Genomic DNA, 18908 nt, shown 5'->3' with positions numbered 1-18908 from the left:
AATATCTTTATGGAGCCTAATAAAACACTGCAGAATTAATGAAAAATATATCTATTTATCAGTTAAGATCCTTGGCTTGAATGACAACTGAAGTTAGATGAGAAATTAACATTACCAAGGATGAAACCGTAAAAATAGTCTTCATTTGGCTTTTAGAGCAGTGAGGGTTGTGTATGGGTTTCATTTTCTCTGGAGCGTGGGAGGGTCGAGATTGTTTTATATGGTGGTTTTTGTCATCTTCAGTTTAAGGACTTTGCCTTTGATGCCAAATCTGAAAAATAAACTGTTTTTTTCCAAACAGAATCAAAAAAACTTATTGAGCAGGACAAGATGAAGATTGAAGTTCCTGTTGTTCACAAATACCAACATATCCTGTTAAGGGATTGAGTAGGTGCTGTAAATCCCAACAACTGAGAAAACAGGAAAGTTCCAGCCATTCTCACCCAAACTTCTTGAAGTCATAAAGTCTAACCAAAAGTCAAGACAAACTGACACATGATCAACATTGATTGCTGGATGTTCAGTCAGTGCTTGCTTTTCACACAGCAATCGAAAGCTATGGTGACAGGCTTTATAGGCTTTTAATCTTATTTTGCAGTTCACGGGTAAAAGGAGAGTTCACATCAGCAGAACATGAGATTCTGTTTTGTATTGTTTTGATTTGTTAGTATTGAAAAGTTATTTGTTATTTTTTAAAAATGTAACCCCTATTGAACATGCCTATCATAAATTACAATCCTTTGAAATAGACAAAAAGCTTTTTTATATATGTATTTTTTGAACGGTATGTTGCACATTGCTGAGTTATGTTAACGTTGTGAATATTCTACTGTTTTTAAGTTACATCTGGAGGAACTTTATAGTTTTATTTTGGAACTATATATATATATATATGTGCAATGCAATATCATCATTTGTAATCCTTTTTTTTTTTTTCAATGTGGCCTAATATGATTAGTTTGCCTTTGAAAAATAAAGTTGAAAAATGTACCAGGCTTTAAAAAAAAAAAAAGAAACAGTTGCAGCAGCCAATTGGAGGCTTCATCTCAAAACAGCTGCCTTTTCCCTTCAACAGTGTTGTTTTCGTCAACAAATATGATGATAAAATTATATCTGCTCTTCCTGGAGTCGCTGGTCCTGTCCCATCTGTGTAGCGGGCAGCCTGCTAGCTGCACCGTGGCATCAGGGATTTGCGTACGTAGCCACATCTCCGTGACAGCAAACACACAGCAATCACAAACGTAGCGATTACCAGCCAGCTGTAGTTCCAAATCGTCCATTTTGTATACCAAGGATCTGGCGTTTGTAAGGTAGAGGCTTGGCAGTGTAGGTTTGAGTAGCTGTTTCCTTAACCTAGCCAGTAGCTCGGGCCTGCAGCCTCGCTTTTGTTTCCTCTCATGTCGCCGCCGGCGTCGCCTGCCAGACCCGATATCAATCCACAGACACCGCTATCCTTGCTATCTTTTCCGGAATGTTGTGAGTGCGATGAAAGTCACTGGAGATGGTCATCTTCAGTTGGAAACCGATGTCCAGTAAGTCCAGACGACTGTAGTGAGTAGTGTAGGTAGACAAACGTACAACACATGATAAGCACAAAAGAATGCACAAATAAGCAGAGCTCTGAGCCGCTTCGTCTGTGCACGCCGCCATCTTCCGGAGTATATACCATATTGTGCGGGAATCTTCCTGTCAAAAGCCAAAAAAATTATCAGCAATGCCTTGTTTAGTAACGGCCACCCCTGTGGTCACTATTCACACATACACGCGATTGAGTTTATTAAGTCATTAATGGAGCATGATGGCAGATTCAACATAGGGGCTTAGTGGTCAGAAGAGATTAAATGATCCATGAGTTAACCATTCCCGTGCAGCAGACCAACTGTGGTCAAGAAGCACAGGGACAGGGCCGGCCCATTATATAGGCAATATAGGCAAATGTTAAGGGCACCATACATCCAGAGGGCACCAAATTGGCTGATTGGAAAAAAAGAAAAAGGAATTAAACAATCAAAGCGGTGATATTATTAGAATACTAAATTTGATAGTATAAAAGAGTTTTACTCCCCAGCCCGCCACCCCCCACATTGATTGACACCTGAGGCGTGACCCAGTCCGCTCGGGCCAAGTTGTTTACTGTTTTAATGACCTGATTCGTGTGTGCAGCAAGTGGCGTCATCATGCGTAAATGACCAAACTCATTATCTGGTGCGGCAATTTGTGGAAAAGCCAGAGGTAAGCCAGTGTTTTAAGACTATCATGGACTAACTAATTGTGATCGAGTCGTGCATTATCAAGCAAGCTAGCAGAACGTTAGCTGTTAGCAGCTAGCGCTAAACAGAAATGGATAAAACAGTAGTAATATGTTTAATGAAAAACATTGATTGCATTGCAACAGCGGTCTATTAATTTATTTTATTGTAGTTTAACGTAATTTTAAGATAACTGTTTATTTTTATGCAAATGTAAAGAGTGACATCACAGTTTGTGTTTTATACAATTGACCTTTCGCAAAAGGCCCATATGATAATCCTGTGGTCCTGATCTGAAGTACGCATAGATAAGTGGGTTCAGTTTTATATTTTGATAAGCACATTGAGATGATTTTGTTGGAAACTGCTTCATAAAAAATAAAGTTGATTTGAACTGAATTAACAATTGCCAGCAGAAACATATGAAATTGTCATTGGTGGTCTCGATTTGCAACGTGCCGACCCAACCCTAGTGGTCAACATCTCAGTTCCAGAAACCTCACTGAAACAGAAAAAGCTTTCATCCAGACTTTGAATCCTGGTCACATCCTAGCCTTTGCCACTTCCTGCTGTTGGATTTCATCCCAGTCCAAAGCTGACTTTTGTTCACGATGACACAAAACACCTTCCCATTGCTCACACATGCTCAAACGAGATTCAGATCTTTGCAAACTCAAAGATGCTGGCAGATGATGAATTTGAGTACCACATCCTGGTGGCTCTCATGAATGGAGAAATCTTTAGTGCAATATAGACTACACAAGTTTAAGACCAGAAGTGGGTAATCCAGGTGCCATAGAGTAAAAACCCTGCCATGTTTCTGGATCAGCCTGTACATTTAGAACAGGTGTTTTCACTAACAACCTACCATCTACCTGCAGAGGAGCTGGTTTAGCGATTGGTTGGAACAACTGCTGGACAGGATTTTTACTTTATGGCACCTGGATTACCCACCTCTGCACCATTACTGAACAAAGTTATTTTAAATACATTGTGAGAAATCCACATGCAGGGTATGCAAGATAGCACACAATATGTTTGAGTTTATACAATTGTAACTGTTTTTTAGATTGTTAAATGTTACAAATGTTTAGTCTTTGCAGGAGCAATGCACTTTGGTTGTATTTACAGTACAGTATTTTCTAACTAAACATTACTAAACATATAATGTTGCATATTTACTATCGTGTAACGATACACAAAAATCACGGTTCGATACGTACATCGGTTTTGAGGTCACAGTTCGGTTAATTTTCGGAACAGTATGAAACAAAATGCAAAACATAAATTTGTTGTTTATTCAAAACTTTAGTAAACCAACTATATTTAACATTATACAGAATATGAAAATAAAGTAAAAAAAAAAAACATTTTCAAGTGGGTTCAACAACCAGTTCTTGAAAGTGTAAGTCCTGATTATTAAGGGGGCAAAATAAGTATTGCACTCCCTGCGTTGATACAGATTCCTGTCTTTCCTCAGCTGCAGCTTCTGGACTGTTTAATAACGGAAGATGTCTGTCTTGTGTGAAAAGCTGAACAGGAGTTCTGTTACTCTCAGTAGAAATTGAATGATTGTTAAATGCTGTTTTAAACTCGTACAATGTGTGACAGATCCTAGGGATGTACACATAGTGGAGACAAAATAAATCTGATTCATTGTCTTCATCCAAGATCTCCATTGACTCAAGTTCAGAAAATATTGGGGCAAAGACTGTTCAAAGACTTGAACAGGAACATCAGTTCCTGTTCAGGACTTGATCAGTTCCTGTTCAAGTCCCGATTGAATCTCTCACTGCGCTGGTTATGCACAGAGCTTCCAGTCAACGTAGAATTTTCTCCTCTGTGGACTCTTCCCAAATCAGCACATTCTCCCCCCCGTGATCAATTCTAATATGAATGGGCCGCCCAACTTCCCTAATGGCTGTACTGAAAAGGCCCATTACAGTTTCAGCTCTATTGTTGTTGGAACACTGGAGAAAAGTTATAATTCTGCTGTAGCCATCCATTGCACTATGTACAACTAATTTCCATCGGATCAGTTTGTGATTACCATTGATGTGCCATACGTAGTTTGGGAAAGGAACAGTGTAGACTCTCCTCTGTATTGTTGTCGCTCTTCTGAACTCAACACCCGCACCATCAACCCTTTTAATAGAGTCTCTGAGATGACGTCTTTGGATGATAATGTTCCTGGCACACAAATGTCCATTTAGCATATTTTCTCCAACATGAGGATGTTCAGCTTTAATGGCTCTTATCATTACATCTAGGTCCTGATCAGAAATATCACTGAATCTGGTATGCCTTATACAAGCTCATGCGGGAATCCGCATGAGCTTGTATAATGTGGGTCTGGATATACACAGAACAGAGGCTGCCTCAGAAAGTGATGCCCCTTGGGACAACAGACCCTCAATATCTTCTTTAAAAATGAAGGCATGTCCATTCTAAAAGAAAAGAACAAGATATTCAGATATTAAGAAATACAGGAATAAATTATTTGCCATACACTAAATATAATCATGCAAAACAAAACAAAATTTGCAATTTAAATAAGCCCATAACTATCATTAATATTGAACATTAATATGAATTATGCAAAAAGAGGTCACTGATTTAATATGAATGTAGCCAAGCCAACTGAATTTATAAAGCACCAAATTTACAAAGTTTTTTTGGCGCTACAACATTAAATTAGTTTAGGATGAACAAAAGCATTCTTGCTTCGATCACCGATCTCTGATGTGACTGCGGTTGGAAACCGGGCTGCAGCCCCTGGGGGCACTGCTGGAAGCATCTGCGAGTTACCCTGTAGTCCAGACACCTGCAAAAACAGTCTTAATTTTAACTATCATAAGTGCCTGTAGAGTATTTAGTCTTCAATTCTAAATTCCATTTGGCCACACTTTAATTCGAATAACAGCGATTTAATAGACATTTTATACAATCATGTTTTTCCGTTTAAGCCTTCAAAAAAATCGAGCCTGACGTTGGCAAATGTGATCTTTGAGATTTCCTATGTTGTGAAGGGTCATTGAATGCACCTGGGAAAACGTGTTGAAGGTTGAAACTATTGACTGTATATATTGAAACCTACATTCAATGGTTGATTTTTTTGGTCCGTTACAATAATTCCCGTCCTCTCTGTAATGATGCATACATCACATCCCAGATGCTCGGTACGGTGTCATGCTTGGAATCTGAGGCAAACTTGCCCAACTGAGCTAGCTACTTAGGATTGCTATGTTGCTTGATAAAAGTAAATGTCTCCAAAAAAAGTTTGAAAAGTTCAAATGATATCTTACTGTTAATGGTGTGAGTGGTTGTGTTGGGAGTGTACTTTGAAGTGTAAATCGTACACCTGCCATGACCGCGCACTCGATCTCCGCTGCCGGGAGAGAACCAGCCATGTTTGACTTCTGCCAAACTTATACACATATCAATCAGGCAGGCATCGGTGAAGAGGTGTGTGGGAGTGGCTGTGTGTGTCTCTACTTGTGTATTGATTGAGGTTACAAGGGACGGGGTCAATTAGCATATGTGCAAAATATTTAGGTTCGACATTTAGATTTAGATTTAACATTTAAACATTTAGATTTAAATTTAACATTTAGATTTAGATTTAACATTTAGATATAAGAGTAGGCATTTAGATATGATATATAACATTTAGATTTAGATTTAAACATTTAGATTTAACATATAATATCGAGATTTAGATTTAAACATTTAGAGATTTAATATTTAGATTTAGATTTAACGTTTAGATATAAGATTTAGCATTTAGATGTGATATATAACATTTGGATTTAGATTAAATATTTAGACCCAGATTTAACATTCAGATATAACATTTAGATTTAGATTTAATGCTCTTTTTTTTACCTATATATATATATATATGTATGTATATTAAATGTGTACCACAATTGAAACTTAATTAATTTTCCACAAAGGCATCTGTACAAAATAAAATAAAACCAATGAATTTACTTGAATGAATTATCAGGCTCTAAGTATAGATACATTTATGAACTCTAAAACATGTTAAATGTTCCACGTGGGCAACAACATAATATCATATATAATATAACATAATAGGTAGAAACCACAACAATTGAAAGTGGCTTTGATAAGAAATAACATGACAAACCACATATGTATTATGTGCAATGTGCTTCATTATGAAGAAACCATGAAACAGAAATAAAAAATAATAATTTACTCAGTAATGGTCAGTACTTGTTTTTTTAACTTAAGGCTTGGCACTGCAGGTGTTGTTTTTACCGGATATCCCTGAACGCTTCTTCTTCTTCTGTGAAGTTCTATGTAGATGCTCCGCCTTTGAAACAGGCCGGTATCCATGACAACCGAGAATCGAAAACAAACGAGAGTTGGTCACTGATGAAAGAGTTTCTATCCCGCTTTAGTTACAGAGGATATACGCTGATTCCGTGAATATCGTTAATATACAGTGTCCGTGACATCATGACTGAGATGTGTGTGCGAGTGGCTGTGCGTGTCCGCCCCATGCTTCCCGCGGAGCTCCTGCACCAACACCAGGCGTGTGTGCGAGTGCTCCCCGGGGCCAAGCAGGTGCTGCTCGGCACCGATAAACTCTTCAACTTCGACCAGGTGTTCGGTCCGACGGCCACGCAGCGCGACGTGTATTGTGCAAGCGTGAAGCCGCTGGTTCGGTACGTGGTGGACGGGTTCAACGCTACGGTGTTCTGCTACGGACAGACCGGCTCAGGGAAGAGCTACACCCTGGGCGGAAGGAGGGACACGGACGGTCAGTACCAGTAGTACAGTACGGGGGAGGAGATTGAAATTGTATTCAGTGCAAGTACTAATAAGTCATACATAAAACACTCAAGTAAAAGTAAAAAAGTAGCTGAATTTAACAGTGCTCAAAGTAAAAGTTACTACGTTACCCCACGTTTATTGTTGGTAATAAATATTGCCACGGTTCCCTTGCATACAGTACACATCTCATGTATACACTTAAAAAGGAACAGACCAAATCTACCTACAAAAAACTAATTATTTACTTTATAATTTTATATTATTATTATTATTATTATTATTATTATTATTTAATTAAAATGTTTACTACTAAAAATAGAGTTTGAGACGTGGTCTACTACACCATAGACTAGGGATTTCAAACTTTGGGTTCGTGACACCATGTGGGGTCGCCTGAAACGTCTAATGATAAATAATAATTAAAAAAAAAAACAAAAAACAATTCAAAATACGTTTTTAAATTATTATTTCTAATTAAAACACAACACACATCTGTATTCTATGCTTTCAATTTCCCAAATACATTTTTTTTTTTTTAATTCCGGTTTGAGAAAAGAGAGAAAAAAGGAATATGAATAAATAAAATACAGTATTATACAGAAAATGCCGCGGGCTAAAGCATAGATATATATAAACACGAGATGATGCAAGTGGGATTTGCCAACTGTCACGGCAAATTTGCGGTTGACCTCATTTGGAGACATGATTTATTGCTCTGGTTGAATGATGGAGTCCAGGCGAGGCATTGATGATTTTATAAAAAAGATTTATTATAAAATTAAATAAAAAAAGGTGTAAAAAAGAAGCTTCCATTCTGAAAGAATGAAAGGCAAAAGGCTCGTGGCAGAGCAAAAAGGCAAGACCCACTATAACTAACAGTTTCACAGCTTAAGCTTTTATACAGATAACAGAAAAGGTTCCACCTGAGGTGAGGAGAAGGAGGGAGTCAGATGCCCAACAGTGGAAACATTTGAGGATGATGAAGACATGTATATTATGAGGAAGATTGGGCGCCACTCTTATCTATCCTTGATAGTGTGTGTGTTCGTGTGTATGGCCTTCAGCAGAGACTCTGTGTTGCACTGAGTACAATACGATCTGTACTGTTTAATCTAACATGACTCAGCTGTTCAAAAGTGCGAAGAGTAATGCAGTCATCATGTATTAAAACATGACAAATTGTACACATGAACACACATTTGACGATATTATGATATTAGAAAAATTGCCATAACACAACGTAGCTCAACGGCGACCATCTGACACGCTCTACCGTAGCTGTTGGAAAGGGAGTGATCAGCTTAAACAAAATACCCTTGACTCGATGAAATATTGACAGATTTACAAACGGTTTACCTTATTAGAAACCTCATTATACGTTGGTATGACATAGAATGTTTGTACATGTTAAAGTTGCTGCTTATTGTTTGAAAATTGGTTGAACATTTAGCAAGTTAGGGTTATTTAAATAATACATGCACAATTTCCATCAATGTAATGAGCGGGCCAGCTGTCTGAGGTAAGACGTCTGCCACGTTGCTACGTCGCTCCCCATTGTCTAACAGCATGGGTGAGTCATCTAGTGTTTATATATCTATGGTGGTTTGCCTCCAGGCTAAGCCCCGCCCAACAAAATCACAATGTTTACAAACAATCAAAGGGCCATAAGAATATCTGAGTTTGTGCATTTTGTCACTTTGTCACTAATCCTTTCTACTCTGTATTTGTTACACAATCTAGCAAACATGATTAAAAACTAATTATAGAAAAAAAGTCTTTGCGGTCGACAGAAATTGGTGAAATAAAAATGGGGTCACGATTCAAAATAGGAAGGGGACCAGTGCCATAGACACAGTTACTCTGATGACCAGTGAGGGCAGCAATACAACCTCTGCTGATTCTAGATCTCACAGATCTCATCATATGTGCGGTATATCGTCCCAGCCTATAATACATTATATTTAACCCTGACGTTAATCTAGAGATATTATCATTTGATTAGAAACATTAAAGATTTTAAGCATATTAATTAAGTGTGTGTTTCGGTATTATTACTGGAGTGGGTGAGTGTTATTGATATAAATAACATATGTTTTATAATCAAATGTCTGTGACTTCCAACATGTTCCAGATGAAGATGGAGGAGTGGTGGACCTGGCAGTCCAGGATCTGTTCTCACTGCTGGAGGAGAAACGGAGCTCAGGCGATGACATGCAGGTGACAGTGTCCTACATTGAGCTGTACATGGAGGAGCTAAGGGACCTGCTGGAGATGCCCCACATTCACAAAGACCTGCACATCAGAGAAGATGAGCGAGGAAACACCGGTGAGAATGAGAATAAAGACACAACATGTTTAGTTTGACTGGATGAATGCAATTTAGTGAGGGAGAGCTGTGTAGAGCAAAAATCTACATACATCCCCTTCACTAAATTGTCCATATCTCAAAACATATTCATCCAGTCAAACTAGACATTTACAGTGTGACTCCTTCACTAATGTGTGTGTGTGTGTGTGTGTGTGTGTCCAGTTGTGGTGGGGGCTAAGGAAGTTGACGTATCATCCGTTGAGGAGTTGCTCAGTTTTGTGAACATGGGGAGAGTTTTGAGTCAAACTGGTTCTACTGGGATGAACCAGGAGTCCAGTCGCTCTCACACCGTCCTCACTCTGCACATTCGCCCATGTCGCCACGACAACAACAACAACAGCAACGACTTCTCCTCTAAACTGCGGTTGGTGGACCTGGCTGGGTCGGAGCGTGTTGCTCGTACTGGGAACAGTGGGACCAAGCTGAAGGAGTCGGCCCACATCAACGCGGGTCTGCTCGCCCTGGGCAATGTCATGCGTGCTCTGAGTGGTCGCCATGGCAACAGAGGTAGCAGCGCTCATGTGCCGTACCGTAACGCTAAGATCACACGTCTGCTCCGGGACTCTCTGGGAGGCACCGCCCACACGCTGATGGTGGCGTGCGTAAGCCCCTCCAACCACTATGTGGCCGACACTCTGAGCGTGCTGCAGTTTGCGTCCAAAGCTCGTGACATCCATAATGTTGCCTCGGCAACACAGGTTCCCTCAGAGCTCAGGTTATCACCTGAAATATGGCAACGTAGAGAAGCTGAAGTGGCTGAGATGGCGAAAGAGCTGCACGCGCCCAGAGACAAGGAGGGGGGAGGGAGGGTGGGGTCAAAGGTGTCCCACTACAGGGTTCTGATCCAACAAGCTGCTGATCTACTGGTTCACATCTCTCACTCTTCTCCACCATCAGTCACACAGGCACTGAGGGAGTGGAAGCTCAGAGTAACAGCTGTCAATCACACTGAGGAAGAGGATGATGATGATGAGGATGATGATGATGATTGTGATGAAGATTCATTAATATGTGAGGACCAGGCCAACGTTCTCCAGCTCAGAAAAGAACTCAACAAAAATCAGGTACCAACATATAGATCAGTGTTCATCAGCAGGAGGTTGTGGGTGTGAATCCCACTCTGCCTCAGTCAGCGGCAAACCCTGTAATTCTTCAATTACATCTTCAATTATCCATTTTTATTTATAACTAAATTATGATTACTGTAACCAGCATTTTTTCCAATTACCGATAAAATGAAAATTATTATTTTCCCCCTGAAAGTCAATTACAATTGCGATTTTCATTACTGAAGTTAAATTACAATTAATCACACTTACTGAGCCAATAATAAATAATTACATAAAACGTAACCTTCCTCTTGTGTTAGCTTTCTGTTAGCATCTCTAATGATAACAGGTCAGTTTGACCCATGTCGTAAATCAGCTGTAAAATACAAAATATTGGTAATAATATATTTTTGGTGTGGGCGTCTTATACAGATTTGCGTTTGATTAAATTGTTAATGACAGTTTTTATAGAATTTCCATGACAATTACAATTACAAAATCAATGATCTGAACTCAATTACAATTCAATTACAACAGCAACAGATTTTTTCCAATTAGAATTATGTCATTATTGTAATTAACTATCAATTATGCCATTACATTTATAATTGGCCTTAGTCGTTCTATGTGATACTAACTGTGTAACTAAACCAACACGTGTAGCTTAAATCCTGCTGTGATGATTCTGTTCAGTTTCATTCGTTCATCAATAACACACTTATTTCATGATTGTTTCATCCATAATCAATAATTGCGGGAACTGTTGGTGGTGGTTTAGACCTCACTCCCTTCTCTATTTCTCCCCAAACAGACAAATGTTGAGTCCTTTCTTCACTAACTCTTCAGACTGCCTCTGCCATCACATGTCTGATTGATTAGTTTATAGTTTATCATTTCTAGTTTATAGTTTATATAGATGGAGGTGTAATGTTACTTCATCCTGTGGTCAACGTTCTCCTCAGAACTCTCTTCACATCCAGCATCAACTCCTGCAGCAGAAGGAGGCGGATCTACGACGGCTACAAGAAGAAATGAAGAAACTGATTCAGGAGATCAAAGTTAACCGTGAGGCGTCTGAAGAAGACCGAGCTCTGATTGGTCGACAGGTGAGGAGGAGGAGGAGGAGTTAAAGAGTTACTGTGTTATTACACTCAGTATCATCTCATCACTATCTATGGTTCTAGACAGAAGAACTGGTGAACCAGCAGGTTCTCATTGACCATCTACAACGTGACCTCATCACCTCTGGACAAACACAGGAAACAAAGGATTCTGGGTATTCAGAGAAAAGATGCCACAGTGTCAGTGTCCCCCTGATGAAGATTAACAGTGTGAAAAGACCTATCAGAAAGGTCAGTACCTGGTCTCCTTTTACACTATTATCATTATCACTATTATCATTATCATTACCTGGCCCCTAATTAGGGGGCCAGGCCCGCGGGGCCAGGTAAAACCTACTTTTTCGAACTCCTCCTTGGGGTTTTGTCCAATCAGCGTGAAACTTGGCACATAGAGTCTTCAGTTGGACTTGATTTAAAGTTATCAAAATAATTTTGTTTGGGTAAAATATGCGCAAATTATTAACAAGTAACGTTTTCTAGCTAGCTATAAAAATGCAAACTGCCGCATATCTCAGTCAAAATAAATGCTAACAACACCAAATCTGAGATCCATAGTTGGCATGTGACTGTGAGGGTATGCGCCAAATTTGAATAACGTAGGCCACTAGGGGGCGCTGCAAATAACTAATATTTACCAATTTTTACCAAATTTGGAGGGTATGATGTTGAGTCCCTCCTGAGGCGATATCTCAAAGTTATTCGCGATTGGTCAAAGTGGGCATGGCTTATTACATCATAACATATAAATAAACAAACATTTATTTCAGCTGAATTATTATGTTGAGGGCAGTGAAATTTACAGGGTAGATATAGAAGACCACACAGACCACCCATACCAAAAATTGCGCCACTAGGTGGCGCTATAATTGCAAAAACATTTTGGCCTCTAACTTTCACAATTTAATTCACATCTTCATAAAATTCATATCCACATGTTCCCTACATAGAGTCGCATCTTCTGACATAGGCCACGCCTACTCCCACAGCACATTGCTCTTTGTAAGTCACTACATATCAAAAACTTACTTTTTCGAATTCCTCTTTGGGGTTTTGTCCAATCAGCGTGAAACTTGGCACATAGAGTTTTCAATTGGACCTGATCTAAAGTTCAGCAAAAAAAATTTGTTCGGGCATAATATGCGCAAATCACATCTTCCTTTTTTTTTAAAAAAAATAATAAATAAATAAAAATAAATCACATCTTCCAAAACTTCATATCCACCTGTTCATAGCAAATGGAACGCTGGCCTGTGTCCTGACGCTCGCCACAAGCCCGTCAACCTTTGTGATGTACTTTCACGGGTTCTGCGAAACCTGGGGGCCGAGTCTGCTTGCAGTTCTAGTTATTATTATTATTATTATTATTAGTATTATTATTAACACTATAATCATTGTGTTTCATGCTGCTGTAGATTCACTCCAGTCTATCGGAAAGAGTTTGGACATCATTTAGGATCAGTGGACATCTGTCAGAGCCTGAGGTAGAACAAAAGCACTTTGTGTCATCTCCATCTATAAAAGAAGAGGTAGAGAGTGAACACGGAGAGGAAGAACAGGAGGATGATGATGAAGACGATGACATCTTTGTAGGCAGATCAAGGTTTAGGTAAGAGTGTCCAGTGTTATTAAATAGACTCTCAATTTAAATTTGACTTGTTGCTACAGCTTTTATTTTCACAAAAAATTAATAAATGATTTTTAATGTAGTTACTAACTTAGTAACGTTATTCAGTCACAGTGACTGTCGATATTCACGATGGAGATGTTTCAATCAATCAAATGAGAAATGAGGATAATAATAACTAGGACTGTGTTTAGTTTAAATGACTCATTATTTTCAGTGTTTGATAAACTCATTATCAGTGTTTGATAAACTCATTATTATCAGTGTTTGTTAAACTCATTATTCTAAAGCCTCGTAGATTCTACTGGATGTTTTTTTTTTTTAACTCTACTGGATGTTTTTCCAGGCGGTCCATGAACCTAACATGGACCAACCAGCAGAAAAGAAGGACCCACGATGATGAAGATCAGACGGTGGTGATGATGGTCCATCCTACTCCTCGTCTATCCACAGGTGCTGCTCACTCTGTTCTCATATTTGGTTCCAACACTTCAGTTTGTTTCTAAATGAATCTCCTGAGGCCTATCTCATATCATCTACCTTTTATCACTGAATGGTTCTCGGTGTGTGTGTTTCAGGTGACACAGAGCAGCAGCTCCTCCAGGGCAGCATGAAGGTTCAAGCTAACATTACAAAGGCACTGATCAGAGACCTGTCAGTCAACATCAGTCTGAAGGAGGAACTTCTTCAGGAGATCAACACCACTGGTAATAAAACATTTTCCAGTGGTTGATGAATGAATAATTAGGAACCGTTAGTAGATCTAACGTCTTTGTTTTCACAGACAAACAAACCAAAGCCTTGGACAGACAGAGTGAGGACATGTTGGACACACTGTCTCTGCAGAGTGAGGAGGTCAGCCTTCAGCAGATGAGAGCCCAGAGAAACCATCTCCAGAGCAGCCTGAGGACCCTCCACCAGGAGAACGAGGAGACAGGAACGCCTCAGTGCTCGGTTAGAAACCAAACACATCAACTTGTTGAAAGCGAACTGCGAAAAATTTCTCTTATGAACAGCTTGCACATAGCTCGAGTGTGTGCATGCGTAATTTTGGACTCAATTGGTCATTTCAAAATGTTATTTTCATGTTTGTTTGACCGTTCACTGTTTAGACTGGACGATGGGACCCGGAAGTTATTGGCGGGCAATGGCCGCGGCTGTGTTGAAAGCGAACAGCAAAAAAAAATTTCTGTGGATACGCTGCTATTTTCACCACGTGCTATATAACGAAATGCGCACCTTGGATGTACATGTTCGCAAACAGAGCCGTTTAGAGAGAGAGTTGCGACAACGGAAGAGTTCTCAGAAGTTTGAAATAGTTCCCGGGGGTCCGTTTTTATTTTTTTCTACACATGCATTTCAACAACATGTGACGGAGTATGTGCATGCGCGCGGCTGATGCGCGTGCGTGTGTGAGAGAAAACCCACGGAGGTGATGGATAGAGTCCCACACGGTAACCACATACACACACACACACACTAGGGATGTAACGATTAATCGTAAGGCAGTTAAAAATCGATTAATAGGTTCACACGGTTCATATCGATACTCTGAAAATTGAATTGCAGCACTTTTTTTAAACAGCAGAGGGCGCTATCTATTTATCCGCCTCTTGTTTGAATTACGTCACTCTCACGTGATGTGAGCGTCGGTGCCAGGCATGGCCGCCCCAGCCTATACGCAGACGAAGCGGCTGCTTAGGGCCCCCAACCTGGCAACCCCACTTGCATGTTACTGGCACTGCTGTGCATTGCGCACATAAAACTGCACGGTGCATTTCCACTAATATATCCAGCCATGCATTTGTTTGTACTTACAAACTGGCAGCCTAGCGAGTGACGTTGGATGTGACTTTGCCACGATTGGTCAGCTCATTGTAAGCAAGTACCGTTGAAGAAAATGCCTGATACAAACAACAGCACTCGTCATGTCGAAGATAATTTATCCGTCCAGAAGCATAGGCGGAGGGCGTAATCGCCTACTACTCTTAAACATGTTCATAAATGATTCCTTACCCCTTTTGCACCAAGAGAATATCTGTATTATTACGTGAGTATCTGTGAAAGTCATATTTTTCTATTAGCTCTGTCTGCTAGCGCATAGCATCTCTTCTTCACTGCTAGAATAGCTGCATGCCAACCGACTACTGGGTTACCAGCGCCCTCTGCTGGTCCAAACTAATATCTGATGTAAATACAGTACACTGACTGTTTTTTTTAAAGTCCAATTGTTGAGGCACAAAATACATTTTCAGTTGCACTTTCAAAAAGAAAAGGAACTATTATGCAGTTTTGCATTGTTTACTGTAGAACCAGAATTTAAATTAATAAGCTTCTTCTTCATTTGTATTATTCCTTTATTTATTTCATTCGGGATTTATTTTTAGTTAAATTGCATTGTTTTGAATAGTTTATCAAGGGATATTTTGACAATGAAAAATAAAAATAAAATAGTACAGTATTTTCTTGTTTTTTCCCGAAAAAAAATAATGGATTTCAGTCATCGTTGTCTACAGTCTAATTTTGTAAAATAAATCGTGAGAGAATCGTATTGTGAACCCAGTATCATGAATAGAATAATATCGGGAGTTGAGTGAATCATTACCTCCCTAATACACACACACGCACACATCTCAAAACACACCCTCACCACACATAAGGTATTTATAACAAAAAAATACACAAAATGAGTCTAGAATCACACTACAATGGCAACAAAAAACAATGATTATAGAAAAAATATACAAAATACAACAGAAAGATACAAAAATACACATAATGACTCCAAAAAACATACATTACAGAAAAATACACCAAACAAAAAAATATAAAAATGAGTTAAAAAAAAACAACAAACAATTATCATGCGCATGGCCCATAGAATTAAACCAGGTAAATCGCACACGCTATTTTACTTTGCACTCACAAATATACCCCTTTACTGTAACACATGTGTGACTGTTTGCGGAGTGAACACCTTTCATCATTAAAGAACAGAAAGCAGAGGTAGGAGCCTCAGAGAAAGGTTCCTATCAAACTTTAATAATGATGATGTTAAACCCTGTTATCAAACCACTTCTCATCATCATCTCTGCTGTATTTCTCCTTTCTTCCTGTTTTTTCTTTGTAGTGGGATGACAGAAGTTGGCTTGAGGAAGAAGAAGAGAGAGTTATCCAGAAGAGGATTGAGCTGGAGGAGCTCCAAGCCGAGCTAAGGAGGAGAGAGGAGATGCTTCAGCGTAGAGAGATCTGTTTGAAAGAGAAGCAGCTGCTGGAAACCAAGATGCTCCGATCCAGTCAGGTAAGACTCCTCATGAAGGGTTAAATGATCAAAAGAGGTTGATATTGACATATTTAACCTTTCCTGGTTTTTTAGAGCAACCAAAAGCAGCACAAGTTGTCATTTTGACTGAAAAAGCTGCTAAATGATCTAAAAAGCAGGCTGAATGCTTCACTCCAATAGAAAACAAATGGAATGTTTACTGGCAGTGGGGCCGTGTGACATCGTCAATCATGTAATTTCAAGATGGCGGAACACAGGCTCTAAAACTGTAGTCACATTTTTAAAAGGACATACAATGAATATGGTTCATAATAATGTGTTTTGTTAGACATAGATCTACTAATAAGGACATTTAGAGGGTTTTAGGACAGATTTGTAAAAACGGTAGAGGATCCCTTTAATGACTCCAAGCAGCTCGCTTCGTTACATTTGTGTTATAATAACTATGAAGCAAAATGAAGGGTGTTTGACCACTTCCTGTTACACAGCCTGAACATAAATAATCACACTGAGTGTCTAAACAGTTGGAGTCAGTGGAGCATCAGCTCAGCAGCAGCAGAGAGATGAAGATGATGAGGAGTGGACGAGCTACAGTAGAGAAGGAGAAAGAGGAGCTTCAAAAGCAGAGAGACACTCTGAGTGATGGAGTAGGTGTCAGTGAAGAGGTCAGTGTGGGCGGAGCTAAGAGCTTATAGTTTCTGTAACTAAAGGTGCTAAATAGTGTTGTTTAATGAGATTGTGTGAGATTCCAGTGTATGAAATTGCATTATGAGGTCACATGATAATGAACTTAATGAGGTAGTTAGTAGAGGAACTCTGTGTTTGAACAGGACAAGCACTCTCTGGTCCAGCTGGAGGAAGCCATCGAAGCTTTGGACGCTGCTGTGGACCTTAAGAACCAATCCATCAGAGCCAGATCGAGGAAGTGCGGCATCCCACCCTCCTCTCTGTCTCAGTTACGACAAACTGACCCCGCCCACCTCTGTGATGTCATCAGGAAGCTCGCTGGGCTGTCCCAGGCTGAGGCTTTTGAAATGTTGGTGAAATATTTCAACAAGGTGAGAAAAACACACTCATGGATTCATACAATATTTTTAACCTCTTTCCACCATATTTTTTGATTATCTTTCCAATTTAATCACATTCACCATTTGTTATGCCCATTATTTGCCAGTTTAAACTAATTATTCCAATATTTACACTTTGAACCTTTTTTTTACCACTTTTTCTGTCTGTATTTGCCCACTCTAATTTGCAACTTTAAACCAATTTCAGTGGCTTTTGAAATCTCATTTCACCACCTTTTCTACCATTTTTGGTCACTTTGAACCTATTTTATTTCTGATTAAAACAATGATTGCCATCTTTACGATGACTGTATACTGTGGTCCAAATAATAATAAACTTCCTGGATAACAGTGGATATTATTCAGATTAATAAATAAACGTGGTTGGTGGCTGAAAAGGTTGAGAACCACTACTCTACATAACAAGAGACTAAAGTAGAAACATGTTAGTAAAGCCTGTAATATCACATGTATCATCACATCTCTGCCCTGTCATCCTGTCCTCCAGGTGGTGTGTCTCAGGGAACAAGAGAGTAACCTGGAGCTGTGCTGTGAGGAGCTACAGCTCCAGGTTAAAGAGCTGGACGATAAACTGAAGGAGATGGAGGCGTCCATGCAGCGTCTGGCTCTGGAAGCTGACAGAAGTTTGACTCAGCAAAAACGCCATCACCATGGCAACATCCAGATCCTGCTGCAGAAACTCAGAGGTACCTTCTTCTTCTTCCTTTTTCTTTTTCTTCCATTAATTCATAATTTCTCAGCAGAGAACCAGAACACTACAAACGACAAGTTGCAACCTCTGGAGAAAGAACTGTTTTTCTACAAGAGCTTGAGTCGTCAGCTCAAACAGAGACTGAGGGAGGTTCTAGATGATTCCACTCAGAGCTCACATACACCAGGGTCATCAGGCTCAGATCCACACCGCCACATCAGACGACCACCAGGGAAGCAGATGAGGGAGGTGTACGTGCGTCGCAGAGACCTTACTGAGATCTAGTGCGTAAATCTGCTCTGAGGAGGAAACAGTTGTCTCCACCACTTCAGACAGTTTTTGAGGACTCCAAAGCTTCTAGAAGCTCTGACTGATGACGGACATCCAGCAGCTGATTGGCTCAGCAGATCAATAAATGTAAATCTAAACCAGTCTGTGATGGTGGCCCTCCCTAAACACCCTGAGACTCTGAGTTGTGTTTGATGTTAAAGTTGAGATGGGTGTCATGCAGGAAGACAAAGCACTAGAGACAGTTCAGATTGCGACTGGGACCAGGATCTTTATTTCGGCACACACGGCTCATAGAACGGCTCCACATCTTCTTCTGGCCACTTATAAGTGACAGCAAA

At 39.7% G+C, this 18908-nt stretch overlaps 1 protein-coding gene across 1 annotated transcript; it reads left to right on the top strand.

Moving 5' to 3' along the window:
* The first annotated feature begins 6617 nt into the window (after positions 1-6617).
* LOC114464169 (kinesin-like protein KIF27) lies at positions 6618-18707 on the top strand. The gene is made up of 14 exons (XM_028448243.1): positions 6618-7041; positions 9187-9381; positions 9586-10487; positions 11435-11578; positions 11657-11824; positions 13006-13199; positions 13564-13670; positions 13796-13924; positions 14002-14171; positions 16348-16518; positions 17025-17165; positions 17331-17558; positions 18076-18274; positions 18329-18707. Exons 1-14 carry the CDS (start codon positions 6738-6740, stop codon positions 18562-18564), a joined length of 3288 nt encoding a protein of 1095 aa, XP_028304044.1. The 5' UTR covers positions 6618-6737; the 3' UTR covers positions 18565-18707.
* Positions 18708-18908: the final 201 nt, after the last annotated feature.

The sequence above is a fragment of the Gouania willdenowi genome, chromosome 1, assembly GCF_900634775.1.
Source record: "Gouania willdenowi chromosome 1, fGouWil2.1, whole genome shotgun sequence".
In the NCBI taxonomy this organism is placed as follows: domain Eukaryota; kingdom Metazoa; phylum Chordata; class Actinopteri; order Blenniiformes; family Gobiesocidae; genus Gouania; species Gouania willdenowi.
Note: the sequence above shows the minus strand (reverse complement) of the source record. Positions and strands in the feature narration are given on the sequence as shown.